Raw genomic sequence first — 22,673 nt, forward strand, 5'->3', positions numbered from 1 at the left:
CAGTGCATGGAGCAAGGTGACAATTACTGCCGCCAAATATCCACACTTAGTCAGGCGAGCCCTCTCAAGGTCCTCGTGAAGGATCAGACTTTGTTGGAGAAGGTGCCTGTGCGGAGGGAGGCATAGGGAGCTCTCCACCAGAAGCCGCCGCCTGTCTGCATACCACGGGCATCTGGGCCAATCCGGATTCACCAGAAGGCACAATTCTCTGTGGCCGATCTTGCCCAGCAGAAGCCACAGAGGGAAGGCGTACAGTAAGTCCTCCTCTAGGCAGGTCTGGACAAGGGCGTTGATCCCTTGGAATCGTTGCTCTCTACTGCGACTGAAGCCTTGGGGGGACCTTCGCATTGTGAGATGTGGCCAGTAGGTTGATGGATGGGAGGCCTCAGTGATCTACCAAGAGCTGGAAGGCTCTGGTCGACAACATCCATTCTCCTAGATCCAGACTCTCCCTGCTGAGAAAATCTGCTCTGATGGTGTCTGTTTCCGCGATGGGGGAGGGGGAGGCAGAGATCTCTTGTATATTTAACTACACCCATTCCATAAGGGGGTCTATTTCCAGAGACACTTGATGGCTTTTTGTTCCTCCCTCGCAGTTGATGTAGGCTACTGTTGTTGCGTTATCAGACATCATGCAGACCGCCTGGCCTTGGAGTCTGTGGCTGAATTGCAGTCACGCTAATCTGATAGATCGGACTTCCAGGCGGTTTATGTTCCAGCGCACTTCTTCCTTGGTCCATCGCTCCTGGGTTGTCAGTTCATGACAGTGAGCTCTCCAGCCTCGGAAGCTCATGTCCTTCATGAGGACCAGCGAGTTTGGTGGGGACAGGCTTACACCCTTGCTTAGGTAATATTCCTGTAGCCACCACTGGAGCCGAGAACATACTTCCATCAGTAGTTGGAGGAGAATCGAGTAGTCTTGAGACAGTGAGTTCCAATGTGACAGCAGGAAGCATTGGAGAGGCCGCATGTGCGCCCTCACCCACTGTACTACCTCCAGGGTTGATGCCATCAGGCAGAGGACCTGGAGATAGCTCCAAACCCTAGGGCACACTGTGATCATCAACTGACATACTTGGCACATCAGCTTCCTTATTCTCGAGGTAGGAAGAAAGACTTTGTCCTGCCTGGTGTTGAACCGGACTCCCAGGTACTCTAACGACTGGGAGGGCTTGAGGCTGCTCTTGTCCATGTTCAGGACCCAACCAAGTTCCTGAAGCAGGGACATAACTCTACTGGTCACCTGGAGGCTCTCTTTCAATGACTTTGCCCAGATCAGCCAGTCGTCTAAGTAAGGGTGAACCAGGATTCCTTCTTTCTTCAGTGCTGCTGCCACGACCACCATAATTTTGGAGAATGATCGGGGAGGTTGCCAGGCCGAAGGGCAGCACCTGGAACTGATAATGGCGGCCCAGTACCGCAAAGCATAGGAAACGCTGGTGGTCTTGATGGATTGGAATGTGAAGGTAGGCCTCAGAGAGGTCCAGGGAAGTTGAGAACTCTCCAGGTTGTAAGCCATTATGACGGAGCACAGAGTTTCCATGCGGAAGTGAATTATCTGCAGATGACTATTGATGCTCTTGAGGTCCAGGATGTGGTGAAATGAACCCTCCTTGGGTACGATAAAATAGATGGAATAAAGCCCCATATTTTCCTGGGGTGTAGGTAATGGAGTTATAGCCCTCAGACTGAGGAGCCTTAACACAGATCCCACTGCCAGTTTCTTGTGCTGGGCGTGGCAAGGTGATGATATGAATATGTCCAGAGGGATGCTGTGGAATTCCAGAGCGTATCTTTTTTATATGATGTCCAGTACCCATTTGTCTGATGTGATCTTGACCCACCGTTGATAGGGGGCCCGAATATCCCTCTTCTATCTCCTCGTTCTGTGGATGGGTCAGCCAAACTTCGTTGGGAAATTCGGGCCGAACCTGAGCCTGAACTAGTTCATCGTTTTGGTTGTCTGCTCCGAAAGGACTGAGACCTTCCCGAGGGTCGAGATTGTCTGTAATGACGAGTTTGTGTAGGGCCAAAAGTGCTGGGAGCCCCTGGCTCAACCCCTCATGGGCGAGGGGCTCTAAGACCTCTTTTTCTTATCTTCCGGTTGCTGCGGCACTGGAGATTAACCCCACTTACTGGTCAACCTTTCCAATTCGCTTCCGAATAAGAGGGATCCCTTAAAGGGCATCTTTGTGAGGTTTGCCTTACAGGTCGTGTCCACTGACTAATATTGCAGCCATAGTAGTCTTTTTTTCTGCCACCAAGGCCACCACTCTGGCTGAGGTACAAACTAGGTCACAGTTTGCATCCACTAGAAAGGCAGGGGTGGGCTCCATCGCCTCTATGGAATATGCCCCTGGGCCATCTGCCTCTCTCGAGAGAAGCAAGCACGAACGAGCCACCAGCACGCAAAAGGAAGCGATCTGAAATGCGATTGCTGTCGCGTCAAAGGCTTGCTTAAGGATGGACTCCAACTGCCTATCATGTGCATCCTTCAAGGCCGCTCCTCCTTCCACTGGGTTGGTTATTTGCTTCGAGACGGCGCAGACCAGGGCGTCCACTTTGGGGAAACGCAGGTGTTCTCTGGCCATTGAGTCCAGAGGGTACAGAGCCTCCAATGCCTGACCTCCTTTAAAGCTGGCTTCTGGGGTGTCCCATTCCAGGTCAATCAACTCCTGGATGGCTTCCAGCATCAGAAAATAGCAAGAGGCTTTCCATAGAGACACCAGGATGGGATCCTTCTTTGGTTCCATCATAGGATCCATGCCAGGGACTCCCAGAGTTTTCAGGATCTGGGAAACTAGGTCCAGCAATTCGTCTCTGTGGAAAAACTGACATGGTCCGGTATGGCTCCAAGCTTGGAGGGATTTCCCCACCCTCCAATGAGTCCGCATTGCCTTCATCGTCCATGGGGTCCGGGACCCCATCAGGGATACCCTTAGTAAGACAAAGCATGTCTCGAGGCATGCTGATAGGGCTGGGAGGGCGAAGTCTTCCCGGCTGGGGCTTGTTCCAGGCAGGGGAAGGAGCTGACAGCACCTGTACGAAGGCTTGAAGACCTTGAAAAAAATTCCTCCCAAGAAAAGACCACAAGGTACATGCCTAGTCCAGGAAGAGCTGGGGTGAGTGTCGCAGAATTGCCCTTTCCCAAGGTGGACGCAGCCCCGGGATTATTCAGATCTGAGGTGCTCCGGATAAGATTGTGGCTGACACATCTTCCGGATGGGAGGGACCAGGCTTGGAGAAGTTCTGGTCCAATCCTCCCTGGGCCTCCTCACAATAGACACAGGAAGGATTCCAGGTCAGACTGTGTAGCCCTAATATGGCAGGCAGCACAAAGAGTGTCACTTCTGCTTCATTGCTGCCGGAGCCATGATAAAACGTAACTTGTGCATTCAGCCATCCAGCGCTTGATTCGGGTGCCCTGAAGCACGAACATATGTGTCCAGTTGTGCACGAGCGTATGCGCGCTTTAGGCATACAACAGGGTCGACCCGCACCGTGGGTACCAATGGTCTATGGGAGAAAATGGCGCTGCACAAAACTGCGCGGAAGATGGCACCGCCATGGCCTGCCACATGGTGTGCCCACCGAGCCTGAAGCGGGGCCTAGCCCACCAGGGGTACCCACTCAACCTGCTTGGAAACCCCCTTCCCTTGCCCTAATGGGATCGGAAACATCGTCTGTTCGGCGCGCCAAGCAAGGAGACCGGAGGAAAGACTTACCGAAGCCCTTCCATGTCTCTGAATGGGAACCGGCTACCGGACCAAGGTACACCTCTGAGGGATCTCGGAAATCACCTCAGGAATTCTCAACTGGGGGAGGCCCTTTAGGTATCACCACAGGACAGCGGAGTTCAAGGTTTCTTCAATTTAAAGGTAAATCATCTTCTAATTAGTACTGCAATCCCGCTGAGCCACCAATGCTGGTGTAGGGATAGCACATCCATATCTGCTGGGAGATGGAGAGAAACTGTAGGAGTTTATCTAAGGTGACGTCAGCTTTGAAACCTAACTCCGTCTCCATCTGCTAACAGGAGAGCACATAAACCATTGGTCCTGGGTCCATCTGGCTACATGCCAGGAAAATTGTAATTCTTGGTCTTCCTTGGTACAACTGTGAAGTTTTCTTTCCCAAAATGAGTTACATGCTTATTTATTTGTTTTATGCTTTGTGGTGGGGCTCTGCCTGCTTCCTTCTACTCTTTTGGATTTTCAGCTCAGCTGGAACCAGGAATGGAATCCAGTACCATGAGCCTTCATGCACAATTACCATGGATTCTAGTCTAGACATCACAGGGAGGGCTCAGTCAGGAGTTAAGCAGCAAGGCACATTTCAGAACTCTGCGATCATGGGCCCTACATAAGGCCATTAGTGGTGCCACTGAATGATGACAACAGCTTCCTCTCTCCAGGGGCTGTGACTGTTGCCTCCACAGCAAATATGCCACAAATTATAAAATTACATGGAGCAAAACTGATGAAAACCAGATTTATTATGAAAGGCTAACAATATCGGGATTAAAACAAAATACCCAAGTATATACTCTACAAGTAAACATGTATTGTGCAATTTCATTGTTTCATTAAACTGTTTTCCACCTGAAAAGAAAAGCAATAGGTTTTACAAAAGTTGCAAAATGACTGAGAAAATTAATACAAAAAGAAAAGATGAGTTGCCTAGTATATAAAAGGTTTGAGATTCACTGATTGCAAGTGAGGTGAGGAGTCCCTAACAGGACGACTTACATATGTGACCTTTGCTACACAATTTATCATAAACTTATAATAAAATCTGGTTTTAACTTCAAAATGTGTCCTTGTGCTTTTGATATCATCGACCTCTGTGAAAGCAGTTTCTTTAAGAACGATGGCGCACAGACTGTACTCCTATCATAACCGACAAATTGGAATGGAGCTGGTAGTACAGCCCATCTAGAGTCAGGCTTGCAAATTATAAAAAGAAAGACACTTGGTATCCTATGAATTAATTTAAAATTATTCAAACAAGAGGCTTTATAAGATGGATACTGAGCTCACACAGTATGATTTCTTTACACATAGCGGCTCTCCACACTACTGAGTGGGACACCTGGGTTTGATTCTTGACTTGGGCACCGTACCCAGAGCTGATAAGGATTTGCACTTTTACCAAAAAGTGCTTTGGTAGCTACATAGGCATTGGTCAATTTAATAGATGCACAAACCTATTAATGTCTAAGAAATACTGTCAGTCTTGGTAAGTGGCATAACTGAACTGCCACTTTATTTGTGAGTGGACCATGCTAGGCATGCAAGGAATATGTTAACAGCTTGTCAAGCAAGGCCACAAGTATCAAGTTTCCGAGCATTATACCAATTTATGTAAAATGTAGAGAAGACTGATTTCTTTCAGCATTCCAGCTATGTTCAACAAGTTGCAAAACAGCTGCACATTCTTTATTAGGGAAATCGGTACTTTTTCTGCTCGGGTAATGCAAGCTCCATCATGTCCACCTTCTGGGTAAGCTCTGCATCAATGGAATTCTAGAAAGAAGCAATAAAAATCAATTACAGATCCAGAGACTTAATCTACATCCCGACAACTAATGTACTATCTCAAGCCATGCTAGCAGCCAGACTACATTTTGCAGACGCCTTCGGGAATTCCTGCTACACACAGTTGCTATTTGTATCCTTACGAGGGAAAATAATTAACCGGGGATTGCAGGTGCACGTACTCAGGAGCTCATGAAAAGAGGCCCAATTTCTGAGTCAATGCATGAATAATAATTTTCTATTATTAGGGAAAGTAATCTAAACATGGTATAAAAATGATCACAAGAACTGTATTACTGCAACCCAGCTATGATTTTTCATTATAATTCAAATATTAAAGCTGCTCTGTACATGCAACAAAAGAGGTTGTAAAAATAATAAAATCTCAGTTCAAGTGCATCATCAGAGGTGAAAAGCGACAAGGTACAAGGACAGTAAAAAAAAAAAAAATCTACAATTACAAATAGAAAATGTTTTCAGCGACTGCAATAAAATGTTGGTTTAGAAAATGGAAAGGTCCTTAAATTGTTTCAGTTTTCAGCACCCCTTCCTCCTCTTTTTGTAAACTGCAGACTTGGACTATGTGCCCTAATGGAACATTTACCAGCTCCCTCTTTGCTTCTTCGATCTTCACTTGAGCAAGCGAAGGATTCTTTAAAAAAAAAAAAAAAAGTTACATATTTATTTATTTATTTAGAATTCTTATATACTGACATTCCTGTATGATATACAGATCACACCGGTTTACAGTACAACAGAACAGTCGCAGGTGGGCGTTACATTAAAACATTGAGTCTGAGCGAATACGAACATAAGAACATTCAATGGAAACAATTGGGAGAACCATTAAACATTAGAGCATTAAACATTAGAACATTAAAACTTTAGAGCATTAATCATTAAACCTTAAAAACATTAGCTTAACGGCATAACTACTTTAATGCGCTTGGGAAGACCAAAAGAACCATTGTAGACCAGCAGAAGCTTAAAGTAGGATGATTGTGAATAACAGAGCAGAGTAACTAAAGCGGAAGAAATGTAGACTTCAAAAATGAGTTAAGGAATGAAAACTTTTTCAATGAAAACATTAGATGTGAAACGTGGGGTGAAAACAGGGGGCAGGGGAAAAGGAGGTATTAATAAGAGAGGAATGAAGAGGGGGAGGCATGGGCAGGAGGTCATGAGATAAGGGGTGAAAAGAGCGGGCGGAAGTAACTGAGGAGGAAGAACTCCTTGAGCCTTGGTTATGTCCTTTGAATGGTATCAGAGTGATCTTAGGTTTCAGGGAAGGCTCGTCTGAAGAGCCACGTTTTTAGATGTTTCTTAAAGGTTTGATGGCAGAGTGTTCCAAAGAGTAGGCACTGCTGTCGATAATACTCGCTTTCTTAGAGTGGATTTGGCCGGAGGGGCATACAGGGAACCTTTGTACTTTCTTCTAACTGGTCTGTCTGAAGTCTGTGGACAGAATTGAGAACTAAGTTTAAGTGGGGCGATGTTATGTATATCCTTGTGGATCATCATGAAAACTTTAAAAGAGATCCTAAATTTGACGGGTAGCCAGTGAAGGGAGTGAAGGATGGGAGTAATATGGTCTCTTTTATTTGGGTTGGTAAGTATCCTAGCAGCAGCATCCTGGACCATCTGTAAGGGTTTGATAGTTATCGCAGGGAGACCTAGTAGGAGCGAATTGCAGTAGGAGCTTAGACAGAGGAAATTTACTGAGAAACAAATAGAGAGAGGAAAGGGCAAAGCAAGTTGTAAAACTACATTTGATAGTAATAATTACAGGAGACAGATCAAGGTAAGACTCCAGTTTCTTCTTCAAAGGTACAGCCTGTTCCTTTAATTTGGTCCTTTTCTGTGAATAAAAACATAACAGGTTACATTCTGCAAGTTTTGTAAATGCACTATATGATTCTTTAGTTTTCCATATGGGAAGGAAGGGCACGAGATGTTTGGTGAGGTACCCGCATACTGTATTGCAGTTTAAAAAAAATAAAATAAAATCTAAGTTTACCATTTTTAGCCTTTGTTCTACTAGAAGAGGGGTTTATTAGATCGGACTGATGGCAGCGTGGTGTACATCTCCCCTCGTAATGACTTGGAAACGGCAAGAAGAGATATTGCAACTTTGTGGAGTTGAAGGAACATGGAAGGAGATCATGCTATTCAACTTTCTCAAATTTCAAAGTCAGAGGAGGATAATTCCGGCCTAGAAAGTTATCTGTGGTACATTGAACACTACATAGTAAACTGTGACAGCAATGTTATGACCGAAACAGGGAAGTAGACAGAAGGCTTAGAATGTTGGACCTGCATACTAATACAATTGGTATAAGAGTAATCAACAGATAGGTTGGAGGTTTAGGCCTACCTGAAACAAAATCTTTATGACCTAATGGGAATTGTGTCTGCAGGGTGCGCACTACACTGATGCTCCTATACTCACGGTCCAAGACATAAAACAGGCACTTATCTTGCTCTCTTAGGGTTATACTTGTAAAACAGAGCCAAAGAGCTTAAATGTTTCAAAACAGTCAGCTGACTGTCTTCAACACAAGTTAACACAGGCTTCTAAGTACGGCACACCCACTAATGTAATGTAATTAATCCTGGTTTGCAAAGAAACCTGGGGAACATTTCCAAGTTACACACTAACAGGCCGATGCAACACAGTGCGCTCAGGCTAGCACACAGGTTAACCCATGATTGGACGCACATCCATTACCCCTGATCCAAAACGCACGTCCAAACCAGGGTATAGCTAATAGTGCTCATCACATGTAAATGCCAAGTTGGTGAGGCTATTACACCCCCCCCCCCAGCCGATGTGCACATTTTAACCCTCAAAAATTAATGCCAGGCCCAGAGCTGGCTTTAAGTTTTGAGGAGCCCCAAAAGTTGAACTAAAAAGCAGAAAATACTACTTTTCTGTGGTTCCTCTGATTTAATATTGTGGCGATATTCAGTCTGAGTAACTACAGAAAGCAGCAACGTGGAAATAAAAAATGTCTTGACAGCAATCAGGTTAGGAAAACTGATGCTCAATTTACCAGCATCCATTTTCCTAACCCATGGCTGTGCACGAGTTATGAAAACAGACGCTCATAAAATTGAGTGTCCATTTTCCTAAACTGCGCACAGCCACTTCTGGGCACCCGATGCTGAGGAGGCGCGAGGGACACACAATTTCTCCTAGTACCTCCTTTTAAACACAGCGGCTCATTTGTCTATTGGATCACGCGCCTGGGAGAGGTGGAGGGGTGTGCGTTAGGAAAGTGGGCGCTCAATTACGAACACCTATTTTTCCCGCATGGATATTGCATCAGCCTGTAAGCTTTTTGGGATCCTGCCTGGATGAAGTGTGCTATATAAAAATTCAAGCCAACTGCCTGGCAAGGTTACCTTGATATCTGTTTTAAAGCACTGGACCAAGAGATAAACCATTACTGAGCTAAGCTGTTGAGTCATAATGGCCTTCTGTCCAGTTAGATTCTATTTTAACTCTGACCTTTATTATTTAGGACATAGGGAGCTCTGAAGAAGAGGTGCATGGATCTTCATTTATGGCTGCAAGGGTTTTGTATCCTGTTTGTTTTAAATAGTCACTGCTTCTCTCCTTACCCCCAAATCAACCAAATGTTACATGTGTGACCCCTCTTTTTGAGAGATCAGATGGTTTCCAGTTGAAGCATGGTAGAAAACACACACTCTTAACCACATAGTAGGTTTGCTATAGAGTGAAATCTAGAGCTCCCTCCCTCCAGGGATTTGAGCAATGCACGTTAGCTAAGCCAATCCAGGATCTGCACCAAGGGAAAATGCTTAATCAAAATCGTACACACTCCAAGCTGTTTATATTAAAACCAAGACAATAACAAAACTTGAGGGAGGGGGGAGCTACCTTAAATGTAGCTTTGATTTGGTGGTGTCCTTGAATTTTGATGATATTCTGTAAAGTTGGTTTAAAGCATACCATAACTCGCAGGAAGTTAAATGTGAAAAGCAACAGCCAGGATCCTCAAGCATGTACCCAAAACACTCAAGACTGCACCCAAACAATGCATGGGCTTTTTGCATTTTGTACTGTACATGATACATATCTAAATTAGACTACCACAGCTGATAATAGCTTATGACAAACTACAGCTCAGCCTCATGTGGCTCTTCCAGCCAGGAGGAAAGCATTCCCTAGTGGTTAGAGCAGCAGGTGGCAAACCAGGGTTCAAATCCCACTGCCACTCCTTGTGACCTTGAGAAAGTCTCTTCACCTCCACTGCCTCTTCACCTCAGAATGCAAGCCCTCTGGAGACAGGGAAATATCTATGGCTCCTGAATGTAGCTCATCTTGAGCATGCTGTTTACTACCACTGTCTTGACTTTCTTTCATCTCAAGCCATTCTTGATCTACACCAGTCTGGTTTTCACCTTCTACATTCCAAGGAAATAAAGCCCTTGTGCCAAAATCTCCAGTGTCCTGCTTATGGCTAAAACCAAAGGCCTCTACTCAAGCTTTATCCTCCTTGACCCAATCTGCAACTTTTGACATGGTTGATCACCACCTACTCCTTGATACTCTGTCTTCGCTTGGATTTCGGGACTCTGTCCTGTTGTGGTTCTCTTCTTACCTCTCCCTTCGTACTTTTAGTGTGTCCTCTGGCAGATCCTCCTCTACTGCCATCCTACTATCAATTGGTGTGCCTCAGGGTTCTGTCTTGGGCCCTCTCCTCTTTTCTCTGTATATTAATTCTCTTGCTGCTCTTATCTCTTCTCGTGACTTTCAATACCATATTTGTACTGATAATTCCCAAATGTACCTCTCTGCACCAGAAATTTCATCAGGAACCCAGTTCCAAATCTCAGGCTGCTAGTTTGACATTGCTGCCTGGATATTCCACCGCCACCTTAAACTCAACATGTACCGCAGAGGAATTTACGATCAGCCAATAAAGGACTGTTAACAGTACCAACAATTAGATCGGCAAAACTTTGTCAAGTTCGCGAAAGGGCAATATCGACAGCAGGTCCAAAACTATGGAACTCTCTGCCTGAAGAAATTAGACTGCAAGCCGATATCAAGAAATTTAAGGCAGATCTCAAAACATGGTGTTTTAAATGTGCTTACTTGGAATCATAGTGACAACAGAACATGGCATTACTGCAGCATTTTTCTATTTTGTATCTTATTTTATCTTTCTTTTTTAATTGATTAACTTAAGCCTATTTTAGTATTTATGTTTTACTGATTATTAAGTCTATATGATTTGATTATGTATTGTATTTTCTTACTTTAAATTTATTGTTCACCGTTATGATGGTTCCACTGAAATGACGGTATAAAAATAAATAAACCTTAAACATGGTCAAGATAGAGTTTCTTATATTCCCCCCCGCCCCCCCAAGCCCATTTCTCCTCTTCCCCTTTCTCTATCTCTGTGGATAATAGTGTAATCTTCCCAGTCCCCTCTGTGTCATCTTCGACTCCTCTCTCTCCTTCTCTACATATATTCAAAACTACTAAAATGTTATACAGAAAGAAACAACACGTCATCAAAATCAATCCCTTCCTTTCTGAACACGCTATTGGAACCCTTAGCTCCTCTCACATCACCTACCATTTCTACTACCGCAACCTCTCTCAATGAGCCATCTCTCCAATACAATCTATCCAATACAATCTATCCAACATTCAGCTGGAAAACTTAACTTTCACCAAAATCGGTACACCCATATAATCCCTCTTCAAAAGTCACTACATTGGCTCTCAGTTTCTGTACAGAGTAAGTTCCTATGTCAAGGAAGGTGGCCCTGCCTCAGCCAATGATCTTGGACTTGGACTGGTGGCTAATACCTGAGTCCCTGCAGTCGGGAGCACCTTTCTGGAACCCGGCGCTTCAGGTTGCCCTGACAACGGACACATCCACAAAGGGATGGGGCGCACATATGCTACACTACAAGACACAAAGGGGTAGATTTTCAAAGGGTTACGCACGTAAGATATGCGCGCAACCCCCGAAAACCTACCCCTGCCTCCCCCTGCGTGCGCCAAGCCTATCTTGCATAGGCTCGGCGGCGCACACAAGCCTCGGGACGCGCATAAGTCCCGGGGCTTGAAAAAATGGGCGTTCCGGGGGCGGGACCGAGGTCTCCGGAACAGCCACTGGGCCAGGGGATGGAGAGCCGGCGCGTGCAAGCCACTGCTATTAATTGCATCAGTAGCATGGGATCTTCTTAGTTTTTGGGTACTTGCCAGGTTCTTATGGCCTGGTTTGGCCTCTGTTGGAAACAGGATGCTAGGCTTGATGGACCCTTGGTCTGACCCAGCATGGCAATTTCTTATGTTCTTATGTTCTATAAAATTGAAGCACTGCTCTTGTACCGTCCCCTCACATAATTTAATAAGGAGCATGGTTCTGGATATTCACTCTGGAGGATCGCTGAGCCGAAGTGGGCCGCTTGGCTGTCGTCGCAGTCTCCTGCCATCTGGGGGTGTCAGTGCGAAGTCTGCTGTTTGGGCCGGGGCCTGAGATATCTTCTGATGTTGGGAGAGGCATACTGGCTGCTTCCTCTGTAGTAGATATCCGGGAGGTTACTCCAGCAATGGTTAAGCTTAGTCCGAACGGGAATATCCATCGGTACTTAATATTATTGTTGTGTAGTGTAGTGGTAACGTTCCGAAGATCTCGTCTTCTGCGAATAGTGGTCGGAGCCAGATCTTGGTAAACTTCCACTTTGTGATTCTGCCACTGCATAGGTCCAGACTTGCGGGCTCACATAGCTATGTCCTCTTTTTGAGAGAAGTAGTGAAAGCATGCTATATCATCTCTGGTCCTGTCATTGCGAACTGCTCCCAGTGCTCGGTGAGCCCTCTCAGTTTGATAGTTGACACGTCCACAGCCGTAGACTCTGAGTTCAAAATCTGGGCACATATACTGGCCACCACGTGTTTGCAGTCGATGAATTCAGGGGACTCTGGTAAACCCCAGAACCTCAGATTAGCTTTTCTAGACCTGTTTTCCAGGTCTTCAATTCTGTTCAGGTGGTCTGCATTGGTCTGCACTAGCTTGTTCTGGGCCAGATTGCAACTTATAAGCTTAGAGGCTTGGTCCTCCAGGCAATTCTCTGTGTCCTCTACCCTGCTTCCCAATGCTGCTACCTCTCCCTTTATGCCAGCCCTGCAGTTCATTTTTTTTTTCCATGTCCCCTCAGAGATCCCCGAACCAGTTGACAAAGAGTGGCTCAGAGATGCATCCCCTGTCCCCGTATTGCCGCTGCCGCTCACCTCTTCAGCCACGTGTGCAGCCTGCGTCTCGCTGTCCGGGCCCGCCTCCATCTGTGCCGCGGCGGCAGTGAAAGAGAATTTTTGCAGGTCGGGTTTTTTTTCGTTGAGCTGCCATGGGGTTGTTACAGGCAGCCTTTTGCAGCGTTTTGGAGCGGGACTCTGCGCTGGGGTGAGCCGATGGAGAAGGATTGCTTTTGGTCGGGTCGGGAGCTCCGGGCTTAGGCAGCCATCGCGGAAGGTGAAGTCACTTCCTCCTTACCTGTGCTTTCTAACCAACTGAGGCAATGCAGGCAGCTGCACGGCTTTGAACATTCTAAGAGAAGTTCACGCTTCGGGCTGCCAGGGGACGTCCCAGACAGCATGGCTAATTCATCCTATCTACAGAAAACACCGTTTACTGTAAGCAACCTTGCTTATATAGAAGTGTAATAATATTTTCAGTTTTATTGTGAATACCTTTCCAATTAATTCCAAGCATTCCATAAGGGGGGGGGGGGGGGGAGGTGGGTGAATTTTCACAACACATCAAAACGGTTTAAAATTCATATTAGTTACCGATTCCCCCTCATATTTATGAATTTGACTGTTGCCTCCCTCCGAGCTCGAGATTTCTATGTACTGCCCACAATGACTCCAAGGTCCTTTTCCTGGGTGGTAACTCCTAATAAAGGATCCAGCATGGTGTACATATAACACAACTTTACTCCAGATTTAAAAAGGAGCGCACAAATTAACACTCCTCCTTGCAAATCAAGGTAGAAGGGTGTGCAGATGTGTTTTCTTAAAGCTGGAAATTTAACTCCCATTCAAAGGTAAACAGATTTCTGGGGCCAAATCTGGAGTTCATGATATGGGGATACTGCACTTGGGATTGATGCACATAAAAAAAAAAAAATGACGTGTGTGCAAATCATGTTTTATGCACATAAATCCCAACTACAGAATCCCTAATGCCACGCATTCCAGGTTCTGCCCCAGAGTCTACCACTAGCTCCAAAAACTTTATTCCATCTCTGACTAGCCGTTAAACTTCCAGTGTTATGAAAAAATGCGTTACGCCTGCAGAGACCATGCTTGGAGCACAGCTTGCGTTTTCAGCATGCAAGGGTTTTCTGTGCAGAAAACATGGTTTATACACATAAAAATCACTTTATGTGCACATTTTTAGGCTAGTGCAATTTTTTTTTTTAATGCTCAATGTATTTACCATTAACTTCTGCATTGGGAATTAACCTTTTTTAGGGTACAAGTGAAGAAAATGTGCACTGGAGTTCAGTGCACATTTTATTTTCACTTCTTTAAATCAGAGACTCAATTAGGATTATTTATCCTCTATGTGCATCACTTTGCACTTGTCCACATTCAATTTTATTTACCATTTAGAGGCCCAGGTCCCTAGTTTCTCAAGAACCTCAGTCTGCTTGTGTTTTAACTACTTTGAATAATTATGGCATCTCTTACATTGCTCCATTTTCTGGATCACTAATGAATAAGTTAGTTAAATACCGGTCCCTGTACAGATCTCTGGGGCACTCCACTATTTCTCTCTCTTTAGTGGGAAAACTCACCATTTATTTCTACTCTGTTTCCTATCTTTTAGCCAATCACCAATCCAAAATAGAATATTGCCCACTTTCCCATGCCTCTAGTTTTCTAAGGCAATGCTCATGAGGGACTTGTCAAATGATTTCTGAAAATCCAGATATTACATTCAACCGGCTTACTTTTATCCACATGCTTAATTCTACCTTCTAAAGAATTATATAATAAATTAGTAAGGCACAATTTCCCTTTGCTAAAAATGTTCTAGTTTTCCTCATTTTTCCTATTTATGCGATCGTAATTTTGTTTTTAACAATAGCATCCACCATTTTACCTGGCACCAGCATCAGGCCACTGGTTCTGTATCTCTTCCTGGATCACTCCCTGGGGCCTTTTTCAAAAACTGGGATTACAATAACTACCCTCCAATCCTCAGGTACAGCAGCAAATTTTAAGGCAGCAACGGATTACTAGTAGATTTGTTTTCATATTCAAGCTCCTTTAGAAGTCTGGGGCGAATACCATCAGAGCCTGATAATTTGCTACCATTAAGTTTGTCAATTTCCTTAATTTTTTCCCACTATTTCAAAACACACCAACCTCTGAGAGGGCCACCAATGACTGATGTGATAAAGAAGAATCCATCCCATTTGCAGAAAGCTGTTCCTAGATGAGATTAAGAAAAATAATTGTACAAGTTAACATGCAGCCAACATTCACAGTAAAAAGCAACAATATGTTACCATTTGGGCAAATATAAAAAATTAGATTTAATTCACTTGATACTGAAAAATGGTATTTTAACTTTTTAAAAGCATTTATTGAAATAGAATCTTTGAACCAGACTGATGTGTGTGCTGTAGTAAGTATTTCTTGTAGTCCTTGAAAATGTAATTCTAGAATAAAACTACCCTGGGGCATTATCCCTCATTCTAATATAGTAGATGAGAGTAGAAAAAGACCCATTGGCCCATTCAGTCTGTACAGTTAGCAATTATTCCTGTTAACACTGCAAAAAGATATATATCCCAGCTGCCAGCTACAGAAGCATGACAACTTGTAGGATATCACTCTTTATCCACATAGTGTTTATTTCCTCATTGGTTCTCTAGCATCCTGTATAGATAACTATACCAGATCCCATACTTATTCTATCACTCAGTGCCCCATTTAACCCTCCAAACCATGTCTTATCACCAAGCTACTAAAATTACTGCTGTCCTTTTAACATTTGGCCTCTCAGGGTCCCTGTAACCATGTTGGACAATACCCTGCCAAAACCAACCTGGTAGGCTTCTGATGAGTCACAACCTACTGGAACCAACACTACTACCCATAGCCTGCAATGCAGCAAGTTTACTTATTTGTAACAGGGTTCTCCGTAGGCAGGATGAATTTATCCATTACACGTAGGTGACGACATCCGAAGGTGCCATCGTGAATCCAAATTTCGGAGCTCAGTAAAAATTTTGAGTATGCACAGGAGTTCCCATGCACACTGCCTCATGAGCCCCAAAGTCTCTTTCAGAGCTTAAGCGAAGTAGTTGATTCTCCAGGGAGGCGAGCATATATTAAGCAGGGCCAATTCATCCTGCTGACTATGGAAAACTCTGTTTACAGATAAGCAAATTAGCCATTACTCATGGGGCGTCCCAAACTGAAGGTTGTACAACAGAAGCACTTATACTTAAAGACAATCTGGCCCCCAACAAGTGGAGAATGGACTACTAAGAGAACACATTGCATTCAACTACTTGCCCAGAGTAACTGTCATGTTGGGCTATTCTGTCCAAACAGTAATGGGACATGAAAGTATAAACAGTAAGTAGCTAGAAGTGGCCCTGAGATGAGCCACTGAAGTTGCCACGGCTTTCAATTGATGAGCCTTGATAAAGTCTATAAAGCCAACCAGCACATAGCAGTGCTCTAGACAGTCAGCTAGCCAATTGGTCAGAGTTCATTTGGCAACTGACATTCTCAATCTATTAGGATCAAAGGACATGAGAAGCTCAGTTGAGAGTTTGCATACTCTCTAGGAAATATGCCACAGTTCTCCTATAGACCAAGGAGGGAAGAGCCCATTCTCCTTTGTTCACATGTGGTCTTGGAAAAAATGTAGATAACACAATGGCTTGATTAACACACATATCAGTTTCAGAAGGAACTTGGAATGAGCTCATAGAACTACCATATTGTGAAAAAACTGCAGGTATGGTGAATATCAAAATACAATAAGAGAGGCCTATACCACAAAAATCAAGGGAAACCAGAAATAAGTGGTGTAAAATTAGAATACAGAACAATGCACCTATGACAGTGAAACATCTATATAAATAAGAATAATTGAACAATTATTAAATGTAAAACAAAAATTATAAAATAATATAAATAAAAACAGTAAAAATAAGTAAAATCGGGTAGAGGAGCTGGAGGTGCATGTTGAGGATCAAGTCTCATCTCTGAAGCAGCTGGGAAAAGCTAACAAAGATCTGGCAGATCTGGCAGAGTACTATAAATTAAAAGCCAGAAAAATAGACAAACTAAGAAAATAAAATAAAAAAAATAAAAGATTTAAAAATCTTCATCTGATCAGCTAGAAAAAGACAGACAGGATCTAGTCCTCAAGCATTTTATCAAATAGCCAGGTTTTGATAAACTTTTTAATCTGAAATGATTTTTCTCCATGCGGAGATCTAATGAGAGAAATTTCCAGTGAAATGGGCTTCTCTGGAATGCTCTACTTTTATTTATCAAGAAGACTGAAGTTTAAAAAGCTCTAGTTGTGAAGATCTTAGAACACTAGTCAGAGAATAGGGAGTCAAAAGGTTACTGAGGTAACCAGGAGCCCCTCTATTTGGTGCCCTGTGTATTACACAGAGAATCTTAAAACAATCCTGTCTTTAACAGGTAGCCAGTGAAGAATGTTTTTTGTTTTTAAACAGGGGAGAAATATGCTCATATTTTGAAACTCCAAAGAAAACTCAGGCTGTTGTGTTTTGTAATAGTTGTAGACTCCTTAGTGACCTCAGTGACACCCAAATAGTTACTGTAGTTGAGCTTCAAAAGTGCTAAAGCACATGATATAGTTGAAAGCTCAGGTTTCTCTAAGAAAGGCTTTAGTTTCCTAATCATGTGTAAAGAAAAAGACTGACGATTAATTTCAAGTTCTGGTGGGTCACAGATCAAAGTATTATCCAATATTACTCTTACGATTTTCACTTTATCCAATCGACCAACTATTTGACCGCTGGAAAACCAGAGAGCTTCTGATTTACCTTTAGTCTATGAGTTGACAACCAAATAGTAATCTCTCCCAGACAAGTATTAAACCTAGAAATTTCAATTTTGGGGTCTGAAAGAGACATAACTTGAATATCATATTCATAGAAATAGGCATTAAAACCAAAATCCTGAATCAATGTAGATAGAGGTGCTAAAAAGAAAATTAAAAAGCAGGGGCAGACTGGAGGGAAAAGTACAGAACCTTGGGGAAAAGAAAATTGGTTCTTACCTGCTAATTTTCATTTCTGAAGTACCACAGATCAGTCCAGACAAGTGGGTTTTGCATCCCTACCAGCAGATAGAGGCACAGAACTAAAAACTTTGAGGCATTGCTACATAACCAAGAGTGCCACTTGTATTCCCTCAGTATTGACCTGTACCCAAGCCAACTATAGAGTAACAACTCAACAACCCCCTAAATAAGAGCGAATGCCAAACCCAAAAGTTGGAGCCCCCCCAAACAGAAAAACCACAAATAACCCAAGGGGCTAACCACAACCTGGCAAACTTCTTTAAGTTCTTTCCAGTAAGCATGCCAGAATACGGACTTGCTGTAACGATCTTGAGAACATTAAGGGGCTGGGTCTCTGGACTGATCTGTGGTACTTCAAGAATGAAAATTGGCAGGTAAGAACCAATTTTCCTTTCCTGTTTGTACTCCAGATCAGTCCAGACTAGTGGGATGTACCAAAGCACTGGGCAGGCCTGTAAAAGACTCCCTCTAAACACACTTTCGCCAAAGGTCAGCTCTCCTGGAGCCTGAACATCTAAACCGCAACGGCAAGATAAAGTTTGAAGAGAAGACTACATCACCGCTCTACAAATCTCTGAGACGACACTAATTGAAATTCGGCCCATGATGCTGCCTGCACTCTAGTAGAGTGCACACGCAACCCTTCTTGAAATCTTATCCCCTTACAAAGGCAGGCCGAAACAATCGTGGCCTTCAGCCACCACACTATCGTGCACTTGAAGGCCTTGCATCCATTTCTAGCACCTCCAAACAATACAAACAAATGATCCAACCACCGAAAAATGTGTGACCTTTGCCTACGGCGACTCAGCAGATCAATTTGGGAAGGCAGGAGCTCCACAGTCTGATTCAGGTGAAACGAAGATACCACCTTAGATAGGAATGAAGGTACCATGCGCAAAGACACCCCTTCGTCCAAAATCTTCAAAAATGTTTCCCTACAAGTCAAAGCCTGCAGCTCTGAGATCCTTCTGAACAAAAAAATTGTCACCAAAAGTATCACCTTCAGTGCGAGGCCCTTTAACGAACATGTGAAGCAGCTATCTCCTGCAAATGATGCTCCGCCAGGGCAAAAAGATCCTGGACTCCTTGGGCAGCCACGCGACTCTTCGTTCCCCCTTGCTGATCGATATAAGCCACCACTGTTGCATTGTCCGAAAACACTCTGTTCATTCAACCTTGGATTTGTGGAAGAAATGCCACCAATGCCCTGCACACTTGTCGCTTGTTTCCAAGCGACTAATAGACCAGGATGCTTCCACTGGTGACCACAGTCCTTGTGCCAGCTGTTCTTGACAGACTGCCTCCCAACCCTTGAGGTTGGCATCTGTGATCCCTATAACCAGTCCAGAACCTCCAGGCCCATCCCTTTCTCCAATTTGGGCCGACACTGCCTCCATGAGAGACTGGACCTGGAAGTATCCTTGCAGCAGTAATGCCCGATGAAACTCCTCTGACAATGGATTTCAGTTTGACAGCAATGCCTCCTGTAGAGAGCGCATGTGGGCTAAAGCCCATGGCACCAAATTCAATGTAGATGCCATTGAAACCAGGACCTGAAGATAATCCCAAGCCCTGGGCACTGGCATCTGCAAAATCCGCACCACCTGTGATTATAACTTCCGAATCCTCTCCAAGGTGAAAAACACCCTGCTGAGCATCGAACAAGTATTCCAGCATCTCGGTAGGGCTCAGGTGACTTTACCAAATTTACCAACCAACTCAAGGACTGTAGCATATCCATCACCATGTGCATAGACTATCGGAATACCTCCTCCGCTTTCCCTCAGACAAACCAATCATCTGGATAAGTATGAACTAGGATACCCTCCCTGCGGAGAGCTGCTGCCACCACCACCACCACCATCACCTTTGTAAACATGCGAGGTGCAGTTGCCAAACCATACAGGAGAGCCCAAAACTAGAAAAGTTACCCCAGAACCATAACAGGAAGAAAAAAAACTTTGATGTTCTTCCCGAATGGGTATGTGCAGACAGTCTTCCAGCAAGGCCCGAAAAACTCCACGAGACAAACTACCACTATCACCATCTGCAATGTTTCCATATAGAAAAACGGGGAACTCGCAGTATCACATTTCACTTTTTGAAGACCGAGAATGGGACGAAAGGCTCCTTCTTTTTTTTGGCACAACACAGTAAATCGAGTACTTCCCATGACCGCACTCCCCGGCTGCTACCGATAATATCATGCCAGCAACTGAAGACAACTCAACATGTCCCAAATCGCCGCTTGCATCGGACACTGCAATGACACACCATGAAAGCTTCCATGATGAGGCAAAATAATTCTAAAGCACAGCCACCCATTGGTCTGGGGTAATCCTGGTCCACTCTTTGTAAGACTGTGATAGACAACCTTCCACCACCATCTCGAGAGAGTGGCCCAGCCTGGCTTCATTGTGAAACCATACTGCCACCAACCCCCTGGTCGGAGCCCTCTCAGGGAAGTCTACGGGCACCTCGAAAGGACTGCTGCCTATCGGAACCCTGGTTCTGCCCTGAAGACAGAGCAGAACCCTTATTGGGACAAAAACCGCTGCAACTCCCGAAACCTAGAGCGAGGCGGAAAAGACTTCCTGACTGTCATCTTATCCTCCAGCAGCTTATTCTCTTTAGACTCCCCGAAAACCTTCATCAATTGTTTCAGGTTCTCCCTGAAAAACAATTTTCTTTTTCCTTTAAAGGGAAGATTACAGAACTGAGACTTGGACCACATATTAGCTGACCGATTCTGCAACCACAGCAGATGTCACACCAAGACCACCGTGGCTATATTCCTGGCCAAAGTCCAGTTCAATTCATAAAGCGGGTCAGCCTCATATGTAATCCTGGCCTCCACCTGAGTTGCCTGGCTATTAACACCAGAGTCTGCTGAAAACTTTTCCTGAGACTTCTAGACCCAGCTTAAACAGGTCCTCTGTATCAGACTTCCACAGATCACTGTTCACAGGCTCAGCGCCAAGACTTCAAACATCCTCTCCCGATGAATCTCTAGCTTACAGTCCTTTGCATCCTTTAACGCTGCCATACCTGCAACCAGAATGTTCAACTTGTTAGTGATCGCAGAGACTGAAGAACGCACCTTCAGTAATAGCAGCAGCTGCAGGATATCCTCCGTGAGGGGATACAAATTTTCTTTGGCTCTAGCCACCTTGGGGATCACCTCTGGGAAGTTCCATTCCTGGTTCACCAGCTTCTTGATCCTTTTAGGGAGAAGAAAGGCTTTCGGTGGGCCCCGGAGTCCAAACACCGGATCCACCCCTTCATTGTCAGACCTCCTCCTGGACCACCTTAATATCCAGTTCCTTCCATACATGGGAAATAAGGGGCCTCAACTCCTCCTTAGGGAACAGATGAGCCACCTGCGGGTCATCTCCCTCCATTTTCAGGACCCATTCGAGATCAGCCTGATCGACAACCACCGTGAAATCTGCTGGGTCATCCTGATTCACCCCCGGACCAACCCCATGACCATCTTCCGGGTCATTCAGGTCCGAACCACCCTGAGGGGCCTGGTGGCTCAGATGATTCAGGCCCAGCCAGCAAAGGAGGTTCCCTGACCCCCAGCCAAGGAGCCCCTCCGCCTCTTTGCAGCAGGACGAGACAGCTGACAAAAAATGCCCTTTTATAGCCAGTGCTTTTCCTGGTTAAAAAGGCCTTCTGCATAAGCAAGACAAATTCTGAGGAAGATTCCACATCATCCTCCTCTCCCCTGTCCAGCCGAGCTTGCACACCCCCCCCCCCCCCGGACAGGATCACTGGAGACAATGGGGGAGGGGAGTCCCTGGGCTTCCAGGAGTCTGACACCTTCCGAGCTTTAGCCCTTCTCCTGCCTGACAGGCTGTTTAAGCTCCCAGTATTGCTCCTGACAGGCTGTTTAAGCTCCCAGTATTGCTCCTGACAGGCTGTTTAAGCTCCCAGTATTGCTCCTGACAGGCTGTTTAAGCTCCCAGTATTGCTCCTGACAGAGCCTTGGGAACCTGTGGCTCTCCTACCAGCCTTGTTCCCCCTGGAGGGCCCCCTCCCCCTCCAGAAATGAATCGCGGCATAGCGCCGCTGCATTCATCTGTCCCTGAGCCAGGCTGCCGGCCTGACAGGTTTTCCTGCACTGGGAAATCGCTGTCGGTGCCATCTTGTCTCCATGTGGCCAGGCCTGCTGCAGAGGAACAGAAGCCGAGTGATCATGGCTCACGGGAGAGGAGGGGAACGCTGCCCAACATGGCCTCCAGCTCCCCAAGCAGCCCGAAGCTTTCCCACGCTGGGAAATCACTGTCTGAGCCATCTTGTCTCCATGTGGCCGGGCCTACTGCAGGGGAACAGAAGCTGCGTGATAGTGGCACGCGGGAGAGGAGGGGGAAGGCTGCCCAACACGGCCTCTGGCTCCCCGAGCAGCCCGAAGCTTTCCCACGCTGGGAAAATCGCTGTCTGAGCCATCTTGTCTCCATGTGGCCGGGCCTACTGCAGGGGAACAGAAGCTGCGTGATAGTGGCTCACGGGAGAGGAGGGGAACGCTGCCCAACATGGCCTCCAGCTCCCCAAGCAGCCCGAAGCTTTCCCACGCTGGGAAATCACTGTCTGAGCCATCATGTCTCCATGCGGCCGGGCCTACTGCAGGGGAACAGAAGCTGCGTGATAGTGGCACGCGGGAGAGGAGGGGGAAGGCTGCCCAACACGGCCTCCGGCTCCCCGAGCAGCCTGAAGCTTTCCCACGCTGGGAAAATCACTGTCTGAGCCATCTTGTCTCCATGTGGCCGGG

General features: G+C 45.3%; 1 protein-coding gene across 2 annotated transcripts in view; it reads right to left on the minus strand.

Moving 5' to 3' along the window:
* Positions 1-4,483: 4,483 nt before the first annotated feature.
* The window catches only part of HAUS1 (HAUS augmin like complex subunit 1), a 43,791-nt gene continuing 25,601 nt past the window's right edge, over positions 4,484-22,673 (minus strand). For both annotated transcript variants that reach the window (XM_029580817.1, XM_029580809.1), the window contains 4 exons: positions 14,962-15,027; positions 7,324-7,395; positions 6,142-6,189; positions 4,484-5,525 (listed from right to left, as the gene is read on the minus strand). In XM_029580817.1, coding sequence (XP_029436677.1) covers positions 5,442-5,525; positions 6,142-6,189; positions 7,324-7,395; positions 14,962-15,027 — 270 coding nt within the window. In that variant the 3' untranslated portion in view covers positions 4,484-5,441. The remainder of the gene's footprint in view (positions 5,526-6,141; positions 6,190-7,323; positions 7,396-14,961; positions 15,028-22,673) is intronic.

This window comes from Rhinatrema bivittatum, chromosome 1 (genome assembly GCF_901001135.1).
Source record: "Rhinatrema bivittatum chromosome 1, aRhiBiv1.1, whole genome shotgun sequence".
NCBI lineage: Eukaryota > Metazoa > Chordata > Amphibia > Gymnophiona > Rhinatrematidae > Rhinatrema > Rhinatrema bivittatum.